At 35.2% G+C, this 21587-nt stretch overlaps 1 protein-coding gene and 1 pseudogene across 1 annotated transcript in view; one reads left to right on the top strand and one right to left on the bottom strand.

Annotated features, from left to right (window-relative positions):
* Nucleotides 1-21308, top strand: part of PSPC1 (paraspeckle component 1) — a 59712-nt gene extending 38404 nt beyond the window's left edge. Inside the window, exons 7-9 of the mRNA XM_024751355.1 lie at nt 12858-12915; nt 16328-16497; nt 18651-21308. Coding sequence (XP_024607123.1) covers nt 12858-12915; nt 16328-16497; nt 18651-18836 — 414 coding nt within the window. The 3' untranslated portion in view covers nt 18837-21308. The remainder of the gene's footprint in view (nt 1-12857; nt 12916-16327; nt 16498-18650) is intronic.
* Nucleotides 8659-9273, bottom strand: LOC112403724 (single-stranded DNA-binding protein, mitochondrial pseudogene; annotated as a pseudogene).
* Nucleotides 21309-21587: the final 279 nt, after the last annotated feature.

Below are 21587 nucleotides of genomic sequence, written 5' to 3'. Positions count from 1 at the left end.
GGTAGTGCATATATGTCCATGCCAATCTCTCACTTTGTCCTGGCTTACCCTTCCCCCTCCCTGTGTCCTCAAGTCCATTCTCTACGTCTGCATCTTTATTCCTGTCCTGCCTGTAGGCTCTTCAGAACCATTTTCTTTTTTCTTTTTTAGATTCCATAGATATGTGTCAGCATATGGTATTTATTTTTCTCTTTCTGACTTACTTCACTCTGTATGACAGACTCTAGGTCCATCCACCTCACTACAAATAACTCAGTTTCGTTTCTTTTTATGGCTGAGTAATAATATTCCATTGTATATATGTGCCACATCTTCTTTACCCATTCATCTGTCGATGGACACTTAGGTTGCTTCCGTGTCCTGGCTATTGTAAATAGAGCTGCAATGAACATTGTGGTACATGACTCTTTTTGAATTATGGTTTTTCTCAGGGTATATGCCCAGTAGTGGGATGGCTGGGTCGTATGGTAGTTCTGTTTTTAGTTTTTTAAGGAACCTCCATACTGTTCTCCAAAGTGGCTGTATCAATTTACATTCCCACCAACAGTGCAAGAGGGCTCCCTTTTCTCTACACCCTCTCCAGCATTTATTGTCTGTAGATTTTTTGATGATGGCCATTCTGACTCATGTGAGATGATAACTCACTGTAATTTTGATTTGTATTTCTCTAATGATTAGTGATGTTGAGCATCCTTTCATGTGTTTGTTGGCAATCTGTGTATCTTCTTTGGAGGGATGTCTATTTAGGTCTTCTGCCCATTTTTGGATTGGGTTGTTTGTTTTTTTGATATTGAGCAGCATGAGCTGCTTGTATATTTTGAAGATTAATCCTTTGTCAGTTGCTTCGTTTGCAAATATTTTCTCCCATTCTGAGGGTTGTCTTTTTGTGTTGTTTATGGTTTCCTTTGTGCAAAGCTTTTAAGTTTCATTAGGTCCCACTTGTTTATTTTTGTTTTTATTTCCATTTCTCTAGGAGGTGGGTCAAAAAAGATCTTGCTGTGATTTATGTCATAGAATGTTCTGCCTATGTTTTCCTCTAAGAGTTTTATAGTGTCTGGCCTTACATTTAGGTCTTTAGTGCATTTTGAGTTTATTTTTGTGTATGGTGTTAGGGAGTGTTCTAAGTTTCATTCTTTTACATGTAGCTGTCCAGTTTTCCCAGCACCACTTATTGAAGAGGCTGTCTTTTCTCCATCGTATATCCTCGCCTCCTTTATCAAAGATAAGGTGATCATATGTGCGTGGGTTTCTCTCTGGTTTTTCTGTCCTGTTCCATTGATCTATATTTCTGGTTTTGTGCCAGTACCATACTGTCTTGATTACTGTAGCTTTGTAGTATAGCCTGAAGTTTGGGAGCCTCATTCCTCCAGCTCCATTTTTCTTTCACAAGATTGCTTTGGCTCTTTGGGGTCTTTTGTGTTTCCATACAAATTGTGAAATTTTTTTTCTAGTTCTGTGAAAAATGCCATTGGTAGTTTGATAGGGATTGCATTGAATCCGTAGGGTGCTTTGGGTAATATAGTCATTTTCACAGTGTTGATTCTTCCAATCCAAGAACATGGTATATTTCTCCATTTGTTTATGTCATCTTTATTTTCTTTCATCAGTGTCTTAATAGTTTTTTGAGTACAGGTCTTTTGTCTCCTTAGGTAGGTTTATTCCTAGGTATTTTATTCTTTTTGTTGCAGTGGTAAATGGGAGTGTTTCCTTAATTTCTCTTTCAGATTTTTCATCATTAGTGTATAGGAATGCAGGAGATTTCTGTGCATTAATTTTGTATCCTGCTACTTTACCAGATTCATTGATTAGCTCTAGTAGTTTTCTGGTAGCATAAAATTTTCATCCAAACTCGGACAAGTGAATATGAGTACTATGTAAAATTACTTTTTTTTTTTAACAGCAGGCATAAAATAAGCTGTCTCAGGCAAACCAGGATGTGTGTGTGGTCACCCTAATCATATGTTACGCTTATAAGTAGCATATTCCCCCTCTGTTTTATCATTCACGTTTAGAAGTCTTTTGAATGAATCCAGATTGAAATGGTTACCATGTCCTTTATATTCTTTAACCACTTCATCAGAGGACACTTTGTTGGACTTAATTATTTCTATGTCATATTAGATGACTCTAGTGTCTTCATCGGCCTTACCTCCCATTAGAGTCACAGAGGGGCTCATATTCCACAAAAATTCCCATATGCCTTTTACCCTCCTGGGGAGTGTGTATACGCAGCACATACATAACTTTCCCTGACTACTCACCCCGGCTGTGATCCTGTATCATTTTTAATGATTCTTTTTTAGTACTTATATTGCCATCTAAGTATTTTCTCACAGTTGTCCAGTATTTGAGCCCTCTTGAGCTTTTTGAGGTCAGGAATCTTGTATTTGTTGTATTGTAGTTACTGAGATGCAAATTGGGAGAGTTAAATAGTTGCTTGATGTCTTCTTTTTCAGATGACAGCATGCAACTCAATCATACAGTTTTGAGGGTTCTTTATGAGCCACTAAACCTCAGTATTTTTATTTAATACTAACATTTCAGATGTTCAACATCAGTGGTTTTGAAACATAGGTGGCATTGAAACACACCTATTGATGTATTTCTGTGGAGTTCATAATGGAGTCACATAGTAAAGAGTAAAATTTAAATTTATTTATTTACTTTTGGCTGCATTGGGTCTTCGTTGCTGTGCGCAGGCTTTCTCTAGTTGTGGCGAGCAGGGGCTACTCTTTGTTGCGGTGCGTGGTCTTCTCATTGCGGTGGCTTCTCTTGTAGCAGAGTACGGGCTCTAGGCACGCGGGCTTCAGTAGTTGTGGCTCACAGGCTCTAGAGCACAGGCTCAGTAGTTGTGGCCCGTGGGCTTCATTGCTCTGCGGCATGTGGGATCTTCCCGAACCAGGTCTCGAACCTGGGACCCCTGCATTGGCAGGCGGATTCTTAACCACTGCGCCACCAGGGAAGCCCAAGAGTAAAATTTAAACAGTAAAATAACCATTTTTTTTAATCTTGGTTTTCAGCACACATAACTTTTTAGTATGCAGATTCCACTTGACTATCCCTTCAAGATAGTTAGTCTTACACAAAGACTGGAGGTTCCCTTTAGTAGGAAAAATTTGTTCCTTGTTTTTCCTGTGTTCAAAACAGTCCTGAGCTTCATAGAGGATACAGCGGGGAATCAAGCCCAGGGTCACATCTTTGAGGATTTTAGAGTATTTTAGGGACCGGGGACCTATGTGGGGTAGGTTAAGAGACGCAGCTAAAAAGTTCTGAGAGTTTAGAGAAAATTGTATGCTGGAGAGTGAGTGTGTAGTCTCTGCACTCTTCTGGGGCTCTTTTGGGTACATTTTTAAAAACTGATGTGATTGGTTTATTGTTCCACTGTGTTGTAGGTATACCTCTGTCTTTTCTTTTGAAATGGTAAGTTCTTCTAATCTTACTTGGTTCAGAATGGTCAGATCTTTTAGGTAACATTTACGTTTTTAGAGGGGTTGGAGAAGAGGAGAGTTAAGATTGGCGAATACAAGTGAACTAAAGTGAACATGTTTTTGAAATGTCCACTACATGCAATGCAAACAATAGGAATTTTGTTCAGTTAATAAATAGCTTGAAGTAATAACAGAAGGTTCTAGGAAGACATAAAAACTTGTTAGTTCTGCTTTGTGATTTCTTGTTGTAATATTTAGAGCCCCCTACAGGAGTTCTCCTACATGGGGATTATGTAAAAAAAAATTTTTTTTAGGCCAATGAGTATCCCGTATCTTTTGTACTTCATGTTGAGGGCATGAAGCTCTGTAGTATCACCTGAAATGTCAGAATTTTTCTACCAAAGCGAACTAGATAAATGTGAATATCGATATCCATGTGTAATTATTAACTAACTGCTAGTGGCAGGGAGCAAAAAACTTGGGTTTGTAAGCGTGCTCTGCTGATGAAATGCATTTACTTCTGTTTGAAATTTCAAATAATTTAAAGTAAATGGGTGAGTTTGCCTCTTTGTCTTATGATATCCTCCACTACACTGTGCACCACGTTTCAAATCCTGTCTTTTCTGGTTATAAATTTGCCACAATTCTCATAATATATATAGCGTCTTAATTTGACGTATTATTGCTTTTTCTAAATCCTGCTTTTGAACAATAGAAATGCTTGTATAGTAGTTTATCTTATAATTGTAAATTTTAAATAACTTTTTGAATTGTATTTAGTTATTTAAATATTTTAAATATTACTATATTTTGAATGTGTTGCTTTGAGTTATCTACTTAGAAACAATATATAATTTGTCAGGATTTCAAAGCTTCTGGTAGACTGCTAAGATAACTTGTTTTATGTCTAGTATCATGAATAGAAAAAGACACTCTCCTCTTTTAAATACGTTCTTGATCCTTCATACATTGGAACACATGTGCTTTGTTTGCTTTCTTCTGTTGGTGGGACTGATTTGGAATTGCTTCTTATGCAGCTTATATTTGCTCTTTAATCTTTCTTCCCTTGATCTGGCCAGTCATGATAGTTGTTTTGATTTTGATATGGAAGTGAACTGGGTTACAGGTAAAGAAATGCAAACCGGTCACCAGTATTATATGTGCCTTGGCAAGATGTAATTGAAAGTAGTCTGTGTTGTAGTCGGTATTCAGATTGCTGATTTCTTTAAGAGTTTGGGATAAAATAACTAAATTTGAAAAATAATTACATATATTCCTAATTAATTTCAGTTTTTAAAAGCAGCTTTTCAGAGGGAGTTTGCCATGACAGTTGAAAAGGATAAACTTGAAAATGTCTCTCAGGTATATAGATTAGAAATAAAATTCTAAGCTCAATATAAATTTGTTTTAAAAATTGATTTGTTTAAAATATTCCCTTCTGTCTCTTGATGCATGCTAGATTATGTGTAGTTATATTTAATTCATCTTCAATTAGAAAGCCATCCTGTGTTTTAAAAAGTGGCAATTAATTTTGCTACATGGTCAGTTGAATTTGACAGTGACCTCAGAACAATCTGTTTACAAAGTTACCTGAACCAGGCTTTAAAAATACACTGCTGGGGGCTTCCCTGGTGGCGCAGTGGTTGAGAGTCCGCCTGCCGATGCAGGGGACGTGGGTTCGTGCCCCGGTCCGGGAAGATCCCACATGCCGCGGAGCAGCTGGGCCCGTGAGCCATGGCCGCTGAGCCTGCGCGTCCGGAGCCTGCGCTCCGCAACGGGAGAGTCCACAACAGTGAGAGGCCCGTGTACCGCAAAAAATAAAAAAATAAAAATAAAAATACACTGTTGAGTGAATGTAGTTTAAGAGGTGCATGTATTTAGCTTAATCAGTACAGTAAACTAAGGATAAAGCCCCCTACTTGTATTTGTGGTTCCTTCTATTTCTGATTCAGTATTTAACAAGTAAGAAATGTTTTATTATTTCATGACTAAAACTTGTGATATAAATTAAGATATAATTTATTCAAAAAGAAACATTTTTAAAGTTTTTAAAAAGTAAATTTTTAAGAGTAGTTTTAGGTTCACAGCAAAATTGAGCAGAAGGGACAGTTCCCACGCACCCCATTCACCCCACATACGTACAGATGCCCTCACGTCAGACTCCTACCAACATCAGATTCCCACAGCATACAGGGCACACTTGTGTCTTACACATCCACATCACCAAAAGTTCATAGTTTACATTCGGTGTTGCACATTCTCTGGGTTTTGACAAATGGAAAATGACACGTACCCACCATTCAGTCTCACACAGAGTAGTTTCACTGCCCTAAAAATTCTCTGTGCTCCACCTATTATTCCTCCCTCCCCATAATTCCTGGCAACCACTGATTCTTTTCCTGTTTCCATATTTTTGTCTTTTTCACAATGTCGTATAGTTGGAATCATACGATATGAAGTCTTTTCATATTGGCTTTTTAGTAATATGCATTTAAGTAAGGTCCCTCCTCTATGTTTTTTCATGGCTTGATAACTCATTTCTTTTTAACATTGAATAATCCATTATCTGGATGTACCACAGTTTGTTTATCCATTCACCAAATGAAGGACATCTTGGTTGTCAGTTATGAATAGAGTTGTTACGAATATCCTTGTGTAGGTTTTTGTGTGGACATAAGTTTTCAGTGCCTTTGGGTAAATAACGAGGGGCATGATTGCTGGATCATAGGGTAAGAGTATGTTTAGTTATATAAGAAACTGTTAAATTGTCTTCCAAAGCGGGCATACCATTCTGCATTCCCACCAGCAGTGTATGAGAATTCCTGTTTCTTCACATCCTCACCAGCATTTCCTGTTGTCACCATTTAGGATTTTGGACATTTTAATAGATGTGTTGTGGTAACTGTTTTGTCTTAATTAGCAGTTCCCTAATGAAATGTGATGTAAAGTTTCACTTAAGCAATCATAAACCTGAGGAACGTTTCCTCAATACTCACGGGGGCAGACATTTTAGAATGCAAATTGAAGGGAAAAACCCACTATAAATTGTATATTTTATAGATTGTCTTATGTTACTTAAAATATCCCCCCCCAATATAACAGTGAGTGATATAATGTCTTGGAAAGTGTTTTTTATTACTTGAATTAAAAATGTTAAGTCTTCCACACTTTCTCTGTTGGTTATGTTGGAAAGTTTGCATGCTATTATTTGAGTTCTATTAATAGGAACTTTTCTTGTTTCCCTTTTTAGTTTATTAGAAGATTAATTTCTTGATGCACACCTTTCCATAACTTAACACTTTTTAAATGAGTGGATAATTTCTTGGCAAAGTGGCCTACTTTTTTGTGATTTTATTTATCTTTATACCTTTTTTTTTTTTTGGCCGTACGTGGGCCTCTCACTGTTGCGGCCTCTCCCGTTGGGGAGCACAGGCTCCGGACGCGCAGACTTAGCTGCCGTGTCTCACGGGCCCAGCCGCTCTGTGGCATGTGGGATCTTCCCGGACCTGGGGCACGAACCCGTGTCCCCTCCATCGGCAGGCGGGCTCTCAACCACTGCGCCACCAGGGAAGCCCTGTTTATACCTATTTTTAAAAAATATTTCACATAATTGATTTTTGTTCCGTTCTTGTAAATATGTTTGTTACCTAGTATTTCCAGATGCTGACAGTTTGTTTTCTCCAATGAATGTTTGACTAGCTATCCAACAGTCTTATTATTCTTGTATGTAAACTTCTCTAGTGAAGGAAAAGCTATATTTCCAAGTGCTAAGAGTAATTTATTTTTAGGAAAATTTCTAGGAATATTTAATGATAAAAAGGTTGACTATTGTTACTTGCCAAAACTTATATGTTTCTCTAGAATTATATTTCTTTTAGATTTAAAAGTTTTATTCCAGCATTTTTATATCAGGATTTTTAGCATTTTCTTTATTAAGACATGGAACCTAAGTGGCACATTGTGATCCTTAGAAAATCCTTAGAAGTTTCTTTAGAGACATACATGAGAGAGGACTTTATGAATTAAAGAAGAATGATGGTGGCTGTTAGGACTTAGACTGATCAGTGTGTGAGGTGAGCACATTTCGTCATTGACTGCAGCATGTTGTTCCAGTTGATAATTACATAGAGTCAATATTTGTTTAAATTAGATTACCTAGAAAACCCTAAAATATCTTCAAAAATCACAGATCGATATCCTGAGTATTAAGTATTAAAGGAAAAAAATCAACATTATACATAAAATAATGTCAGGTTCTGCACATTGGGGTATACTGGTTTAGTTAATTTACATTAGTGCAAAATTTCTGCCACTTTACATTTTCACAAGTAAATATTGACTGGAATTTAAAAACAGTGGTTATCAAACTTTGGTTTCAAATCCTTTTTTAAAGCTCTTAAAAATTATTGAAGACCCCAAAGAGCTTTATGTTTAGGTTATATCAATGTTTACCATGTAAGAAATTAAAAGAGAAATTTAAAAGAAAATATGTTATAGTGGGAAGAGTGGCCTTATTTTTACATTTTTTTTGAAATTTCTTTAATGCTCAACTTTGTGTAGTGGGAAGAGTGTTATTTTACTGTTTTTCAGTGTTTGGCTTTATAAGAAAATGACTGGCTTCCCATATTTGCTTTTGCATTATTCCACCTATTGCAAAATGCTCTTTTGGTTAAAAAATACGAAGAGAATCTGGTTTCACATGGATAAGTAAGTGGAGAGAGGTATATATATTTTAACCTTTTCAGCTAATTGTGAATATTGTTGTTTGATGCTGCAGTGAAACCTGACAAGCAGTATTTTCTTAAAAGTACTCTTTTGCATTAGAATCCATTGGTCTACCTTTGAGTGGATCTTCTACCTATGCATGAGTTTGTAATGTCATGTACCGAGCTGAAAAATATTGACCAGTTGAGTTACACAAGTCATAAAAATGTTAATGTATTTTGTTATACAAAGTTAGAAACAAATCACATTTCTTAGTATCAGCCACTCGTCAGAAATCACTGCCAGGTACACAGGTCACTATTCGGCTTGTCTGTCAAATGCTGTCTCAAGTAAAAATCTCGCTCCAAGAAAATGTGTCTTATTCAGCTTTCAGCCCAATCATAAGAATGGTGTTTTTTGAAATAACCACCATATTTCAGAATGCAGCAGAAATGCTAAATGTATATATCTGTTTTGTTGCATAGAATAATAAAAAGACATGTACCTAAAGTTAGAGATTTAATAAAATTAATCATTTTTACTGCTTCATCCAGGTATTCATAGTTGAAATTATTATTTTTTTAATATAAAAGAGTGTTTTGATTCTTGTCCTTATAAACTATAAAGACAATCATGATTTGGAAATGAGACTGTACCAAACAATGGCCAAAGAAGAATTGTCCATTCTATGCCTTCTCTTTTGTCTGGTCACTCGGAAATATGTTATCAGCTGTAATTGTTGTTTCTTGTCATCTCACATTATTTTTATCCATATACTCACCATAGTCTACCTTCCTGTCCACATAAATTCGAGACCCCTTTTTCACATACTGATATGCCACATCTCTGAGGCCTGGTCAGAATACTGAAAGTCTGTGCCGTGTTTTTGACTGACCTCACCCATTTGGTGTGCTTCATTTTCCCCTGATCGGCCACATCTCATTTGCTGCCAGAGAAAATATTGTGACAGGGTTATTCTTTCCACCTGTCTCATGACAGGGTCCTGACCTACTCGATGAAGTAACTGAACACGAGTCAGAGATCTTTTCAGAACCAAACTGGTAGCTGTTTCAGACCCATGTCTTAGAAACTGATGAACTACCTGTACTGCAGTTCTTTGAGGACTTCCCTGGTGGTCTAGTGGTTAAGACCATGCACTTGTACTGCAGGGGCATCTGGGTTCGATCCCTGGTCAGAAAACTAAGATCCTGCATGCTGTGGCTCAGCCAGAAAGAAAAAAAATAAAAATAAAATCCAGCTCTTTGATACATGGCTTCTGTTTTCTTTTTAAAAATTATTTATTTATTTGTTTAAAAAATTTATTTTTTGGCTGTGTTGGGTCTTCATTGCTGCACACAGGCTTTCTCTAGTTGCGGCGAGCAGGGGCTACTCTTTGTTGGGGTGCACAGGCTTCTCATTGCGGTGGCTTCTCTTGTTGTGGGCTCTAGGCGCATGGGCTTCAGTAGTTGCAGCACGTGGACTCAGTAGTTGCGGCTCGTGGGCTCTTGAGCGCAGGCTCAGTAGTTGTGGTGCACTGGCTTAGTTGTTCCGCGGCATGTGGGATCTTCCCGGACCAGGACTCGAACCCGTGTCCCTTGCTTGGGCAGGGGGATTGTTAACCACTGCGCCAGCAGGGAAGTCCTGTTTTATTTTCTTGCAATCTAATCTTCAGTCTTTTCTGGATGCTCTGGCTGGGACAGCCATAATTGAAATCATTTAAATGTAGTTGTATTGTAATGTCTAGAGTACAATGATACTGGTAAACATTGAATGCCAGTGCCTTGGTTTGTGCTGAAACACCAGGATTTTTGCCCATCATTGCTCTTGCACCATCCCTGCGAGTGTCTCAGTGAAAAGCCCAATTAGACCAGTGTTAGAACTGTGTTCTAATAAAGTAGTTTTGAGTTTGTGCACGTCTTGGATGTGTCTTGGGGACTCTCTTCAATCCAGGAACCATACCTTGAGAACAACCTTTTTGTTGATGGAATGCTGCTTTGGAATCAGTTGTACTTTACTTTCTTTTTTGGTAAATTTAGGCATATTTCACTGACCAGCTTTCAAGAATACATACGCAGAATTCTTTTTCTTTTTTTTTTCCATAAAATACAAATTAACATTTTATTATTCAATTTAAAGGCATTGAAATATGAGAGAGGTTTCACCGTCCTGGGAAATGAACTTGAAGAAGAGAAGCAAAATGTGTCTAACTAGTAGACATGGGTTTTTTTGGTTGTTTTTGTTTTTTAACATCTTTATTGGAGTATAATTGCTTTACAGTGCAGAATTCTTTTAATCAAAAGGCACAGTCTCTTATAAACATGGTAAGAATACATTAAAAATCTTGCCTTTTGTTGGTCTTGGAATTCTTGAAGAATGAAGGTGCCCTGTGAAGAAGAAAATTCTGTGAACTCTATTTTGGCAGAAGTTTATAGGTCAGCTCAACCACTTGCTACATGTATGACCCTGAGTAAGTTATTGAGCAGGTCTATGACTCAGTTTTATGATCTCTAAAATAGGATAACAGTAGACCTTCATAGGGTTGCTATGAGGATTTATTGAATTAATTAAAATGGAGTGTTCATCATAGCTTTTATCATTTTATATTGCATTGCAGTCTTTTTACATATAAGTTGTTGCCTGTTAAAGCACAATAATTTTTGGTAAAAAAGCATCATTAAAATTTGTATTATAAAAATATCACACATGTATCGGTTCTAATTTAAAATATATTAGAAGAATTCTTAGGAGAAGTGAGGGCCTTGTTTATGTATTTCTATTGGGGTGGGTACATAGTTAAAGTGCGGTTATTCAAGTGATTCTCCTTATTGATATATCAAGTTATAATGAGAAGTACTGTCTTAATTTCTGTTGATAACACTACCCTTAAATATTACTTCTGCCTCTTGCATTTTACTAGAAGTATGTAGTAGCGGGTTTATAGAAAGAATAACCTTAAAATATGACTAGGAAGCTAGGGTTTGGGGTATTTAAGGGGGATTTGAAAATTGAAGTCTCAAAGAGTGAGACTAATAATTACCCTCTGTTAGTGATTAGATATTGCCTTTCTAGTCTTTCATAGTTAAGACAAGTCAAAAAATATGTTACACCTTTGTCCCCTAAAAATGTTGGGGCCATAAAATCCACGTATTTTACTCTCTGGTGCTGGAGTGCAAGCAGCTCTTCTTGAAGAGTATCTCATATAAATAGTACCTGGAAGATTTTGGATATGCGCAAACAGTCCACACTTTGTCAGTAGGCTTTGCTGATGAGGAAGTGACAACTTGGTTTAATTTACTGATAATAGTGCTAAGTGTGATTAGAGAATAGCATTTTCCCTATAATTGCAAAATTATATGAGTTCATCAGTAGTCAGTTTTATAAAATAGCTTTTTTGCTGGTCAGTAATAGTATCCATTAATAGTCAAATGTTTTATGATGAAAGAAATTTATTTTTTGGAAAGTTAAAAGTTAGCTTTGGGAAAGCTTTGGTATTTACGTTTTCTAGGCAATGAGAAATGTTTCTTCATGAAGCTATTATGTGAGTGGTATTTTTCTCATATCATAGCTTCATTAAAGGTTAACTTTTGAGGCATCTCTGTTAGGTTAGATGGGCAGTTGATTTGCTGCTTAGTGGCATTTATCTATCATAGGCTTTTATTTCCTTTATTTCTAGCTTTATAGGTGTTTTTCACTATATTTTAAAACCAACCCATTTTATTAGTAAGACTGCTTTTAAAAGTAGAAAAATGATGCTTTCTTTAGATTTAGACGTTGCTACTTTTGCCTCAGTGTTTTTTATGATTGCTACATTTAACACACTTGTCTGGTATTGCACAAGATCATTAAATAGTAGTGTAAATTTCAATTATGATATGTTGGGTAATTTCACCTAGAGATTTCATTGAAGTTAATTCTATATAACTATTGTTGGTAAATGGGTTTCTAGGAAGTAGTTTCTATACTGAAACTTAAAACATTTTGTACATTTGTATGGCTTTTTATGTCACAGGTAACCTCAAGAGCATTTTGTTTCAGAACTTTCCAACTGTGTAATAACACTTTTATTTCAGTTTCCAAGAAAAATTCTTGTTCAAATAAAGGAAGCAAAATTATGTTGAGCTTTCAGTAATTGTTTGTGTGTAGTGGAGGCTTTCATGGTATATCTATCTGTAGGTCCTGGGTGAAATAATGCTTGAGCACTTGAATAAAAATGCAAAGGTGAATTATAATATTTAAAAAATGAAAATTGTCTATAACCTTATTTTTGGTTTAGTACCCCACAGCTGCTTGTGTTGTGTGTTTGAATACATTTGAATACGAAAGTGGTAACAGTCATTTCTGTTTTAAGACTTTAGAGACCTGGGAGGGAAAAATAGTTGGTCCTGGTGGTCATTATTGTTAGATTTTTCTTCTCTTAGAATCTAGGCATGTGTGTATGATCTCTAGGGAGAATAACATTACAAATATCCTGTAGTAGGTTTTTTGTATGACTCATTGATAATATAGCAATATAAATTGGGTGCTCTAAGCACATGCAGGATATTAATTAAGCCTGGGAGACTGAAGTGTCTTTTCAGTGTTCTTATTAAGTAAATGATGTTGGAAATTTAAAAATATTTTAATGGAACATGATGTCGCAATTTATTCTTTTCTTTTTGATTTTAGATGGGAAATGTAAAGTCCTAAGATCGATAGGTTGACTGTGACAACTATGTTTACTTACAGAGAGAACAGGAAATGAGAATGGGTGATATGGGTCCCCGTGGAGCAATAAACATGGGAGGTAGGGATTTGAAGCAAACCCTTCTGTCACTTACTTGTCATTTTTCAGGGAAGTGTACATGCTATTTGTGTTATCTACATATCAGTAACAAACAAAAACTTGCAACCAGCGTTTGTAAGTGGTGAAATTTCTTACATTTATTTAATGAGGAAAAAAATACCAGTATATTAAAAATACATGCCTAGGAAGAACATTTTTATTTTGTTTATTCTTAGGCTAAAAGAGGTATTATGTTTTAATAGATATAACAAAAAGAAGCCTGTAAACAGGTTTTGGTAAATGACCTGAAACTTGTTGAGTCATCACATGGTGTAATAAAGCTATGTTGTTGCATTTTTAAAAATCAGATTTCTTGCCTTGAAACTGGCTTTTTTATCTTGGAATTTTGATAGTTTCTGAGTTGTAGTGTCTATAAACTTTTTGAGAGTATTTTATTTCTATTTTAAGATAATTTTTTGTGTAACTTTGAGGCTATTTTTATTCCTTTTACTGAATGTTTAACTATTTTGCCGTAACCCACAGTGTTGTGTGCAGAACTGCACTGTTTGGAGACATCTGTGACTTGTCAAGTAAATGAGATGTGTCTTGCATATTTAGACTAATGTGTATGTTTAGAGTTGATGTGAAGTTTTTAAGAAAGTGCCTATATTAGCATCTTTAATATTGATTGCTTGTATAACCAGGTTGTCAGGGCAGCGATATCAAGTAAATAGGCTAAGGGAAAAATAAGTATGGGATGTTTTCATATGTCTTATTAAGTTTGAACTGTCATACGTTTGAAAATTAGGTAAATAATAAAATTTTATATATTAATTTCACATCGTCCCACAGAAGCTGAGGTTAGAATCTTTATATAAAGTCAAATGTACATATTGTTGTAAAGATTACATTACCTGAACATTCCAGTGTGCATCGCATGCACTCCCACTGAGGAAATCCAGATTGTACTTGGAATGTGCATGTAGTATGTGGAGTAGGACATCTTAAAGCCTCTAATATGTGGATCGAGCATTTTCCATGACCAAGCACCCCTCCCCCATGCCAGTTCCGTTGCCATTGCCAGTTAGATAATCTAAATCATTTAACACAATTGCTGTTTACTTCGTCACTTTTCTTATCTACCAAAAAGTAGTCATTGAGCATCTCTGATATGCAAAGGAAGCATGAGACATAACCCTTAACCAAAAGAGCTTAGTTGTGAAGTTAGTACAATGGATACATGAAAAAAGTTAGTGCATCAAGAGTACATGAGAAGTTCTAAATTAGAAAGCACAGTTGAGGGTCTAGTAATGTAAAGGTAGTTCAGTATTTATGTCTTTTTCACAGGAAGTTGTGGGCTGGTGTATAATATAATCCAGTTGGATTTAAGGATTTTAAGTGTGTCATTAACATCAGAACCAAACTTGAAACATTTGTGATGTTTCAGAGACCATGAAAACATTCTGACTTTCTTACTTGATTAGCAACTTTATTAGAAGAAATGAGAGAATGTACTTTTAGATTCCTTATTTAGTGAGGAATTTAAGAGAATTAAAAATTTTAATGGCATTTTATTCACCAGAGAACCATGTTTACATTTGAGCACTTAATTAGCTCCCCTAACATCCACGCCATTTAATTTTCTCCTCTTTACATTTTATTCGAAGTGAGATTTTATCCTCATGATAGTTATGGATCCATGGAGCTACAAGTCCTTATCATGCAGTTGAATGTCACTGTTAAGTTGGTAAATTGTCATATCCTGTTAAGTTGCATGGATTAAACATGACAGATTTTCTGGTCTGTTACCAGTGTGTACGAAGTGGAACATAGTTTATATAACTGCTTTTCAGGGGACCAGATAATTCTAACATTCCTTAGATCTTTAAATTTAGTCTAATTACAGCCATCTGGTAGAAGACATAGTTACTAAGTCTACCTCAACTAATGATAGTTTTAAATATTTTTCATTTATTTTATTATACCCATACTTGTATAGTTATATTCGTATCTCATAAGTTAGGTGTGATAATTATGTTCTATTAAAAGAAGAAAAACCACTAATCCTTGATCTGTTCTTTTCGGGGAAAGTTGAGGTAATATTCCTCCTGGATACTGTCTCTACCCTTCCTCATTTCACTTATGGGAGATGTTGTGGAAGTCTAGTAAAAATTTTTCTTTATAGCTATCTTAAGGGAGTAGAAGTATTCTTGTGTAGTTGAAGTGTAGATTAACTAACAAGAACTTTGGGGCATTAAGGAACTACTTCCTTCCCTAGGAAGTGGCTGGGGTCCTGGGGATTGGGCTCAGAAGGAGCAGGGGTCTGTTGCTAGGGGCCGGCAGGGAGTCAGATTTCTTCCTCTCAGCTCCCTGGACCCAGTCCTGTGCCGGTTGAGCTGCATTGGGTGCTGTGTAGAGTTGTGAGTTTGAATGAAAACTGCCACTCCTATTTATAATGTGTTGTTGTGAGATTGAGTTCTGAATGTCATGAAATTAACTGGATAATGAAATACTAGAAGAAAACTCAGAATCAGTCTTTGTCATGAATCTTTAATGATAAACAAGTATGAGTAGTTTAAAAAATTTTTAAGTTCAAAGAGGATACCCAAAAATGTTGTATTTGAGGCCCTTATAAATGTATTACAGCTTAAACATTATTGCAGTTAACATGAAGCAGGTGGATGGATGTCTTTTGATGAAAAAATTTGAAGTATCCAATTGTTCTCATTTCCAGAATTTCAGCATGTTGAAAAAATTCAAACAGCTGTATTAGTATTTTATCTGTATTTGGTTGCAGTTGCTTTTAGAAATAAGTTTTGTCATGATGAATCATTTCAATTTTTTGGTTTGTTTCTATTGCATAGTTCTATATAAAGTTAAAAAAGAGTACCTCCTATAATTTTGGGAGATGTTCAGTAATTATATAAAAGCCAAGAATTTATTTACAGTGAACTTTGTGTGTGTGTGTGTGTGTGTGTGTGTATGTATGTATGAGGACATGGCTTCTCCCTTCATAATTTAATATAATTTTACATGCTAGTATTTTTAGTCATGACTGTAAGAAAATTAAGTGGTTTCCTAAGTGCTAATCCTTTGCCATTAATTTAAACTGGTAGAAAGTTGTCACCACTCGTAAGGGAGTATTTGGTTAAAAAGCAGACTACAGCAAATAATACTGATTTTTTAAAGAAAACTTTCAAGCTTTTATAGTCTCAAATGTGCTAAAAATAATTGACAGTTTTCTCATTTGTTTTATGTACATTTGTTTAGCAAATATAATGCTCTATCAGAGTAGATAATTGAGTTTCCCGTTCTCAAGGAAGTAAAATAATTTTGATAATAGTCTTGTTATATAGATTGCCTAAGTATTGTTAAATTTTAAATGTTTATCAACTAAGATAGGACAGCTCTAAGTATAGATTGTTTTACGTAGATGCGTTTAGCCCAGCACCTGCTGGTAACCAAGGTCCTCCTCCAATGATGGGTATGAATATGAACAACAGAGGAACTATACCTGGCCCACCAATGGGTCCTGGTCCTGCCATGGGGCCAGAAGGAGCTGCAAATATGGGAACTCCAATGATGCCAGATAATGGAGCAGTGGTAATGTATCATAAACATTATTGTGATTATATTCAATAATATATACTTCTGCCCCAAAGGTAACTTCACACTTAACATAATTTGGCATCATTTGTTTTGTCAGTAAAGATCAGTATCCAGTGAAGAAAAGGTAATTTTGTGAAGTTAGATGGTGATTATGAGAGGCAATTTTTTAGTTTCCCAAGAGTTAGGATTATGATCCATGGCATGCTTTTGTACTTAAGTATATAGCAGGTATATATGTTAACTCTAGTGATTTTACAGTGATTTTAATTTAATTTGTACACACCTTTTACCAGCATTCAGTGTAATGGTCAAGTATTTTGTGATTGTGTTCTTATTCCTGTGTGAACTCCTTACCTTTGGTGGGGTACAAAACCTCAATATGTGTGAAAACACAGTTTTCTGTCATTTTTCGTAAAAAAATCATTTATGAGTAATTTCAGAGAATTTAACTGTAAAAAATTTACATTAAAGTTTTAAAATATATTTTAAACTTACATTGTATTCTTACTATAGACTTACTAATTTTAATTAAATTTGATACTAAATTTAAAGTAGACAATTTCATTTCTTGGTTTGAGAGTGTGAAGATATCTTTGTGTGGGTTAAATATTATAAAAACGTTTTTCAGTTGTAATTCATATTTGAGAATCAGTGGCAAGACTGCTACTGTTTTTCATTTCCCTTAAAGTCTGTCACTATTTGAGATGTTATATTCCTAAGACATTTTCTCATTTGGTTCTTTTTAATGGTTGTCCTAAGTGACATTTAGAAAAGGGAAATTAGTTGATCGTATATTTGGAAAAGGCAGTTCAATTTTGGAACTGAAGGCGCCTTTGCTGCTGAGAAAGAAAAGGTGCTGCTGTAAACGCAGACCTGCCATCAGCTCTAAACCCTCCTGATCTCAGAGACGTGAGCAGTGAATGTGCGTCTTAGAACTGATGGAGGCGGTGTTCTATTATTTTAAAATTTATTTACTTTAAATACAGTCCTTTAAGAATTTGGACAAATTGGACATGCTAACAGGTTTTTTAAATGAGTGTTAACATAGGGAGATAATGAGGCAGTGCCGTAATATCGACTGTGATCAGGTCAGATGTTGCATACTAATTAGTGTTCCTGTTTCCTCCATTGGAGGCTTATTTTGTAGTAAAATGTCTGAGAGCTAGTAAAAATTTGTAAATACTTCGGTTAAATTTTGTGTAGCATATAATCATCAGCAGAGAGTTAAAAGTAAAAGTAACTGGCCTGCTTTTCCATACCTCCCGCAGAAATGGTAAAGTTTATTTAAATATCCCCGTTAGTCTTTTTCACAGTGATATTTTACTGCTGCATGTAGGGAGTTCTGTTCAACCTTTGAGATTAATATATGTGGTTATTACTGTGAAGTTTTACAAAATACATAATTCAAGTGTTTTAATTCTGCTATTAGTAGTACACGCTAATTGTCAGCTTTTAAAAACTAAATCTATTTTCCCAGTGATAGTCTTTCCAGAAAAACACCTCATAAGTTTTCATACTGAAATTATAACTGTGTGTTTATACTCATGCTTTCTATGTTAAAAGCACTGCTATTGAAATTTTTATGTTTACTTTTTCAAACAATGTGATGCTGCTCCCTAGTTTTGTCTCTCTGATTTTAAAAAAAGTGTTTTTATTACACGGCGCTGTTACATGCAGTATAAACTTTAATGAAAAAGAGAGAGGGAATTCCCTGGCTGTCCAGTGGTTAGAACTCGGCCCTTTCACTGCTGAGGGCTTGGGTTCAATCCCTGGTTGGGGAACTAAGATCCTGCAAGCTGTGCGGTGCTGCCAAAAAAAAAAAATAATTAAAAAAAGAAAGATCAGAACAGTATAATAATAACTAATTAGGTTTAAGATGGCATTCACTTCATAAAATCAGTTCTTTTTTCATGAAATTGGGGCATAGCATTAGCAAAATGTAACTCTTCATTCAGATGCTTCTTTTATTTTTTAAACATAGTAACTAATTAAATTGCTCCTTTCTTCCTTCTATGTGTGATCCTGATTCTGCTGGACTTTCTGCTGAACTTCATGACACCACCACTTGGGATTTTGCCAATTTTTCTTGTCACTTACATTTGGTGTGTTCCAAATGGACTTCACATGTATTATGTGGTATTATATAGCACAATGATAGATTTCCACAAGGACCACCGTCTCAGATGGGCTCACCTATGGGTAGTAGAACAGGCTCTGAGACCCCCCAAGCACCGATGAGTGGTGTAGGTCCTGGTAGTGGTGGTCCTGGTGGTTTTGGTAGAGGAAGCCAAGGGGGCAACTTTGAAGGCCCTAATAAGCGTCGTAGGTATTAAACATTCTTTCATTCCTGACTACCTAGAGGAAAACAATACACTTTTACCTGTTACCTAGAAGTGGTTTTATTGTTATTGTATGTAGACATTAAAATTTTTTTTTTTTTTGTAAAACGTGAGGTTTTTGTATTTTTCTTTATTCATAAGCTTTGTAGATTAGAATGGTAATGATGATACTCATCATTGTGAATGTTCAAATGTGTTTGTGACTTTAGCTAAATATAAGTATGCCATAGTACTGTGAATTCTATGTAGTTAATCTCAATAAAGAAATCATCTTGGATAATTTTAAAATGTTATTAGTGGTATTCTCTTATAGTTTTACTAAACTTTGCTGTAATAGTAATACTTTGGTTGCTTTAACTAATCCCAGCCATTTAAAAATGCAAATGATTTTCTGTTTTTTAGTTTGTGCAAGTTGCCCTGAAGGTAGAAGCTTAGTGAAAACTGATGTCACTAAGGGGCAGACAGAGTAGCACATTGGGGAGGGCGGGTATGGGGATTACATCTGTATGCACCGTTGATGTCCTGTGAACTCAGAGTTGCTGTCTACATTTCATATAGATTCTGAATATTCAAATATTCTGAGGAGGAATATTAAGGATATCTTTGTCCTGTGCTGATTTTTCCAAATAAATCTTTTGAATCTTGGAAAAAAAAAACCTGTTTGAAGGCAAATCTCTTTTGCTTATAAAATAATGTCTTATTTTTAATCTGATCTGCTATTTATTTGGTGTCAATATCTAGATCTTACCCTTTAAATTTTCTTTAAAATCAAACAATACTGTTAGGTTGGATGTTAGGTGAGGATTTGCTGTGTGATTTAGAAGAAATTGGGCATTTCTTGAGCATGTTGGTTTCTAGAAGTGTTCAAGGTGGCCTGACTCTGCAGGGTTGTGAATGTTCTTCTGTCGCTCAGGAGTCTCTCCAGCAAAACTTGTCTGACAGGCTAGGTGTGCTTGTCTCCCAGGAATACAGTTCAAGTGGTGATTTTAAAAAACAGAATTAACTTGAGTATGGCTAGTGTTATTGGAATCAGATCTCTCTACTGTCAAATATGTGTTTTGAAGATTGATTTTCAATAGTATGGAGAAACATCTTATCACATTGGGATTTTTATTCCAAAGCAGAGTCCTCGTTATGTTTAAAATTCTGTATGTTAGACATGTTTAATTTAGAATTACATTTGAGGAATCATGTATTTAATGTAAACCACAAATCTGAGGCATCAGGCATTGGTCATAGCATAGTTATTTCTCACATAACATTTCAGTGTGTTAGTATATCATGCTTTTAGCATTTTTCTGAAGAATAATGTGCTTTTTTAAAGTGAACAGTATGTAAATATTACCTCATCTTTGCATGGTTTCTGTTTTTGCTGGAAGGCATACTTTGGAAAGAAAGAAGTTTGATTACTTATTTAAATTCTTGCGTAAAAGCAGTTGAGTGTAAAGCATGATTGAGATGCATGCTTTTGTATCAAACTTTTCTTATGTACTATTTTATGTTCTATTTTTTAGACACAACAGTATGGATGGAATTGTCTTCTAAAATTTGCAGTATTCTTTTGTTTTTGGCAAATCTTTGAAAACATGATAATGGAGATTGTAAAATAATAATCACAGACTATTCTCATCACGTTTTCCATGAGTGTGAGTTGGCAGGGAGTGGGATTTGTTCTGATTTGTGACATTAATTGCAGTGTGGGGAGTTTTAACATCAGTTATGATTTTTGAGTGATGTCTCTTGCACCTAAATATATACCTTTCCCATCATCTGTTATTTTTATTCATATAATTCTTAGGTAATGTTTAGCATTGTATTTTGCTTCAAAGCTGAAGTAAGATTGGGAGAAACTTTATCCTTGATGTTAATTCCAAGCTATCTTTGGCCAAGGCTGTGAAATTCTATACGATTCATTCAAGAACATTTGAAAGCATTGCACAAAGAGATGCCCTAATCTCCTGAACTTTCTAGTGTCCGGCTCACTCTGGCTCCAAGAACAGAGCTCTACACAGCTTTGTCCCTGCATCGAGAAAGTCCTTGTTCCAGTTCTTACCAAGTTTACCCTGGGAACAGTCAGCTTCTGAGTGACAGTCAAGTGGAGCATCTGTGAATTGCTAGTTATTCAGTTTTTAGTGTTTTTGTCCAGTTAAACAACTCTGTGGCTCGCTCAGTCATTGTTTTTTCTTGTGAAAGAGTATACCAAGGAAGACATTTGAATGTCATTTGCTTAAAACCAGTAAATATAAAAATAAAGAATAGTACTAGCTTTTCTAAATAACTGTGAATTTGTCATATATTCTCCCATAATTCGTTCCATAAAAAGATAATATGAAACAGTTTTAGTATTATAACATCACAATATTGTTTCTTTTTGTGTAATGATTTGAAACACTGAATTTAAAGTCTGCAGGATTTAGGTTTCATATGCTATTATTAACATGCACAAATAAAGGAATACCCATTTTCCAGTTGTTTTATTTTAGCAATGTATTTTGTTAATTTCCCCATTTTTGTTTATTTTGAGAATAAATGTATTCATTTTCTTCTTGACAGATGCAGTTTTTAAAGAACTATTGGTTCACTTGTATTTCATAAAGCTTAATTTGTTATTCTTCATTGAGTTTTTGGATTTTTCTGCTTAAAATCAGTGTTGAGGGTTCATTGGAAGAGATTAAATATTTGTTTTTAATCCTACAGTATCAATAATGGAGAAAAATATGTTTTACTTGGAATTGCCGTTTAATA

Source organism: Neophocaena asiaeorientalis, unplaced genomic scaffold (genome assembly GCF_003031525.2).
Source record: "Neophocaena asiaeorientalis asiaeorientalis breed wild unplaced genomic scaffold, Neophocaena_asiaeorientalis_V1.1 scaffold914, whole genome shotgun sequence".
In the NCBI taxonomy this organism is placed as follows: domain Eukaryota; kingdom Metazoa; phylum Chordata; class Mammalia; order Artiodactyla; family Phocoenidae; genus Neophocaena; species Neophocaena asiaeorientalis.
Note: the sequence above shows the minus strand (reverse complement) of the source record. Positions and strands in the feature narration are given on the sequence as shown.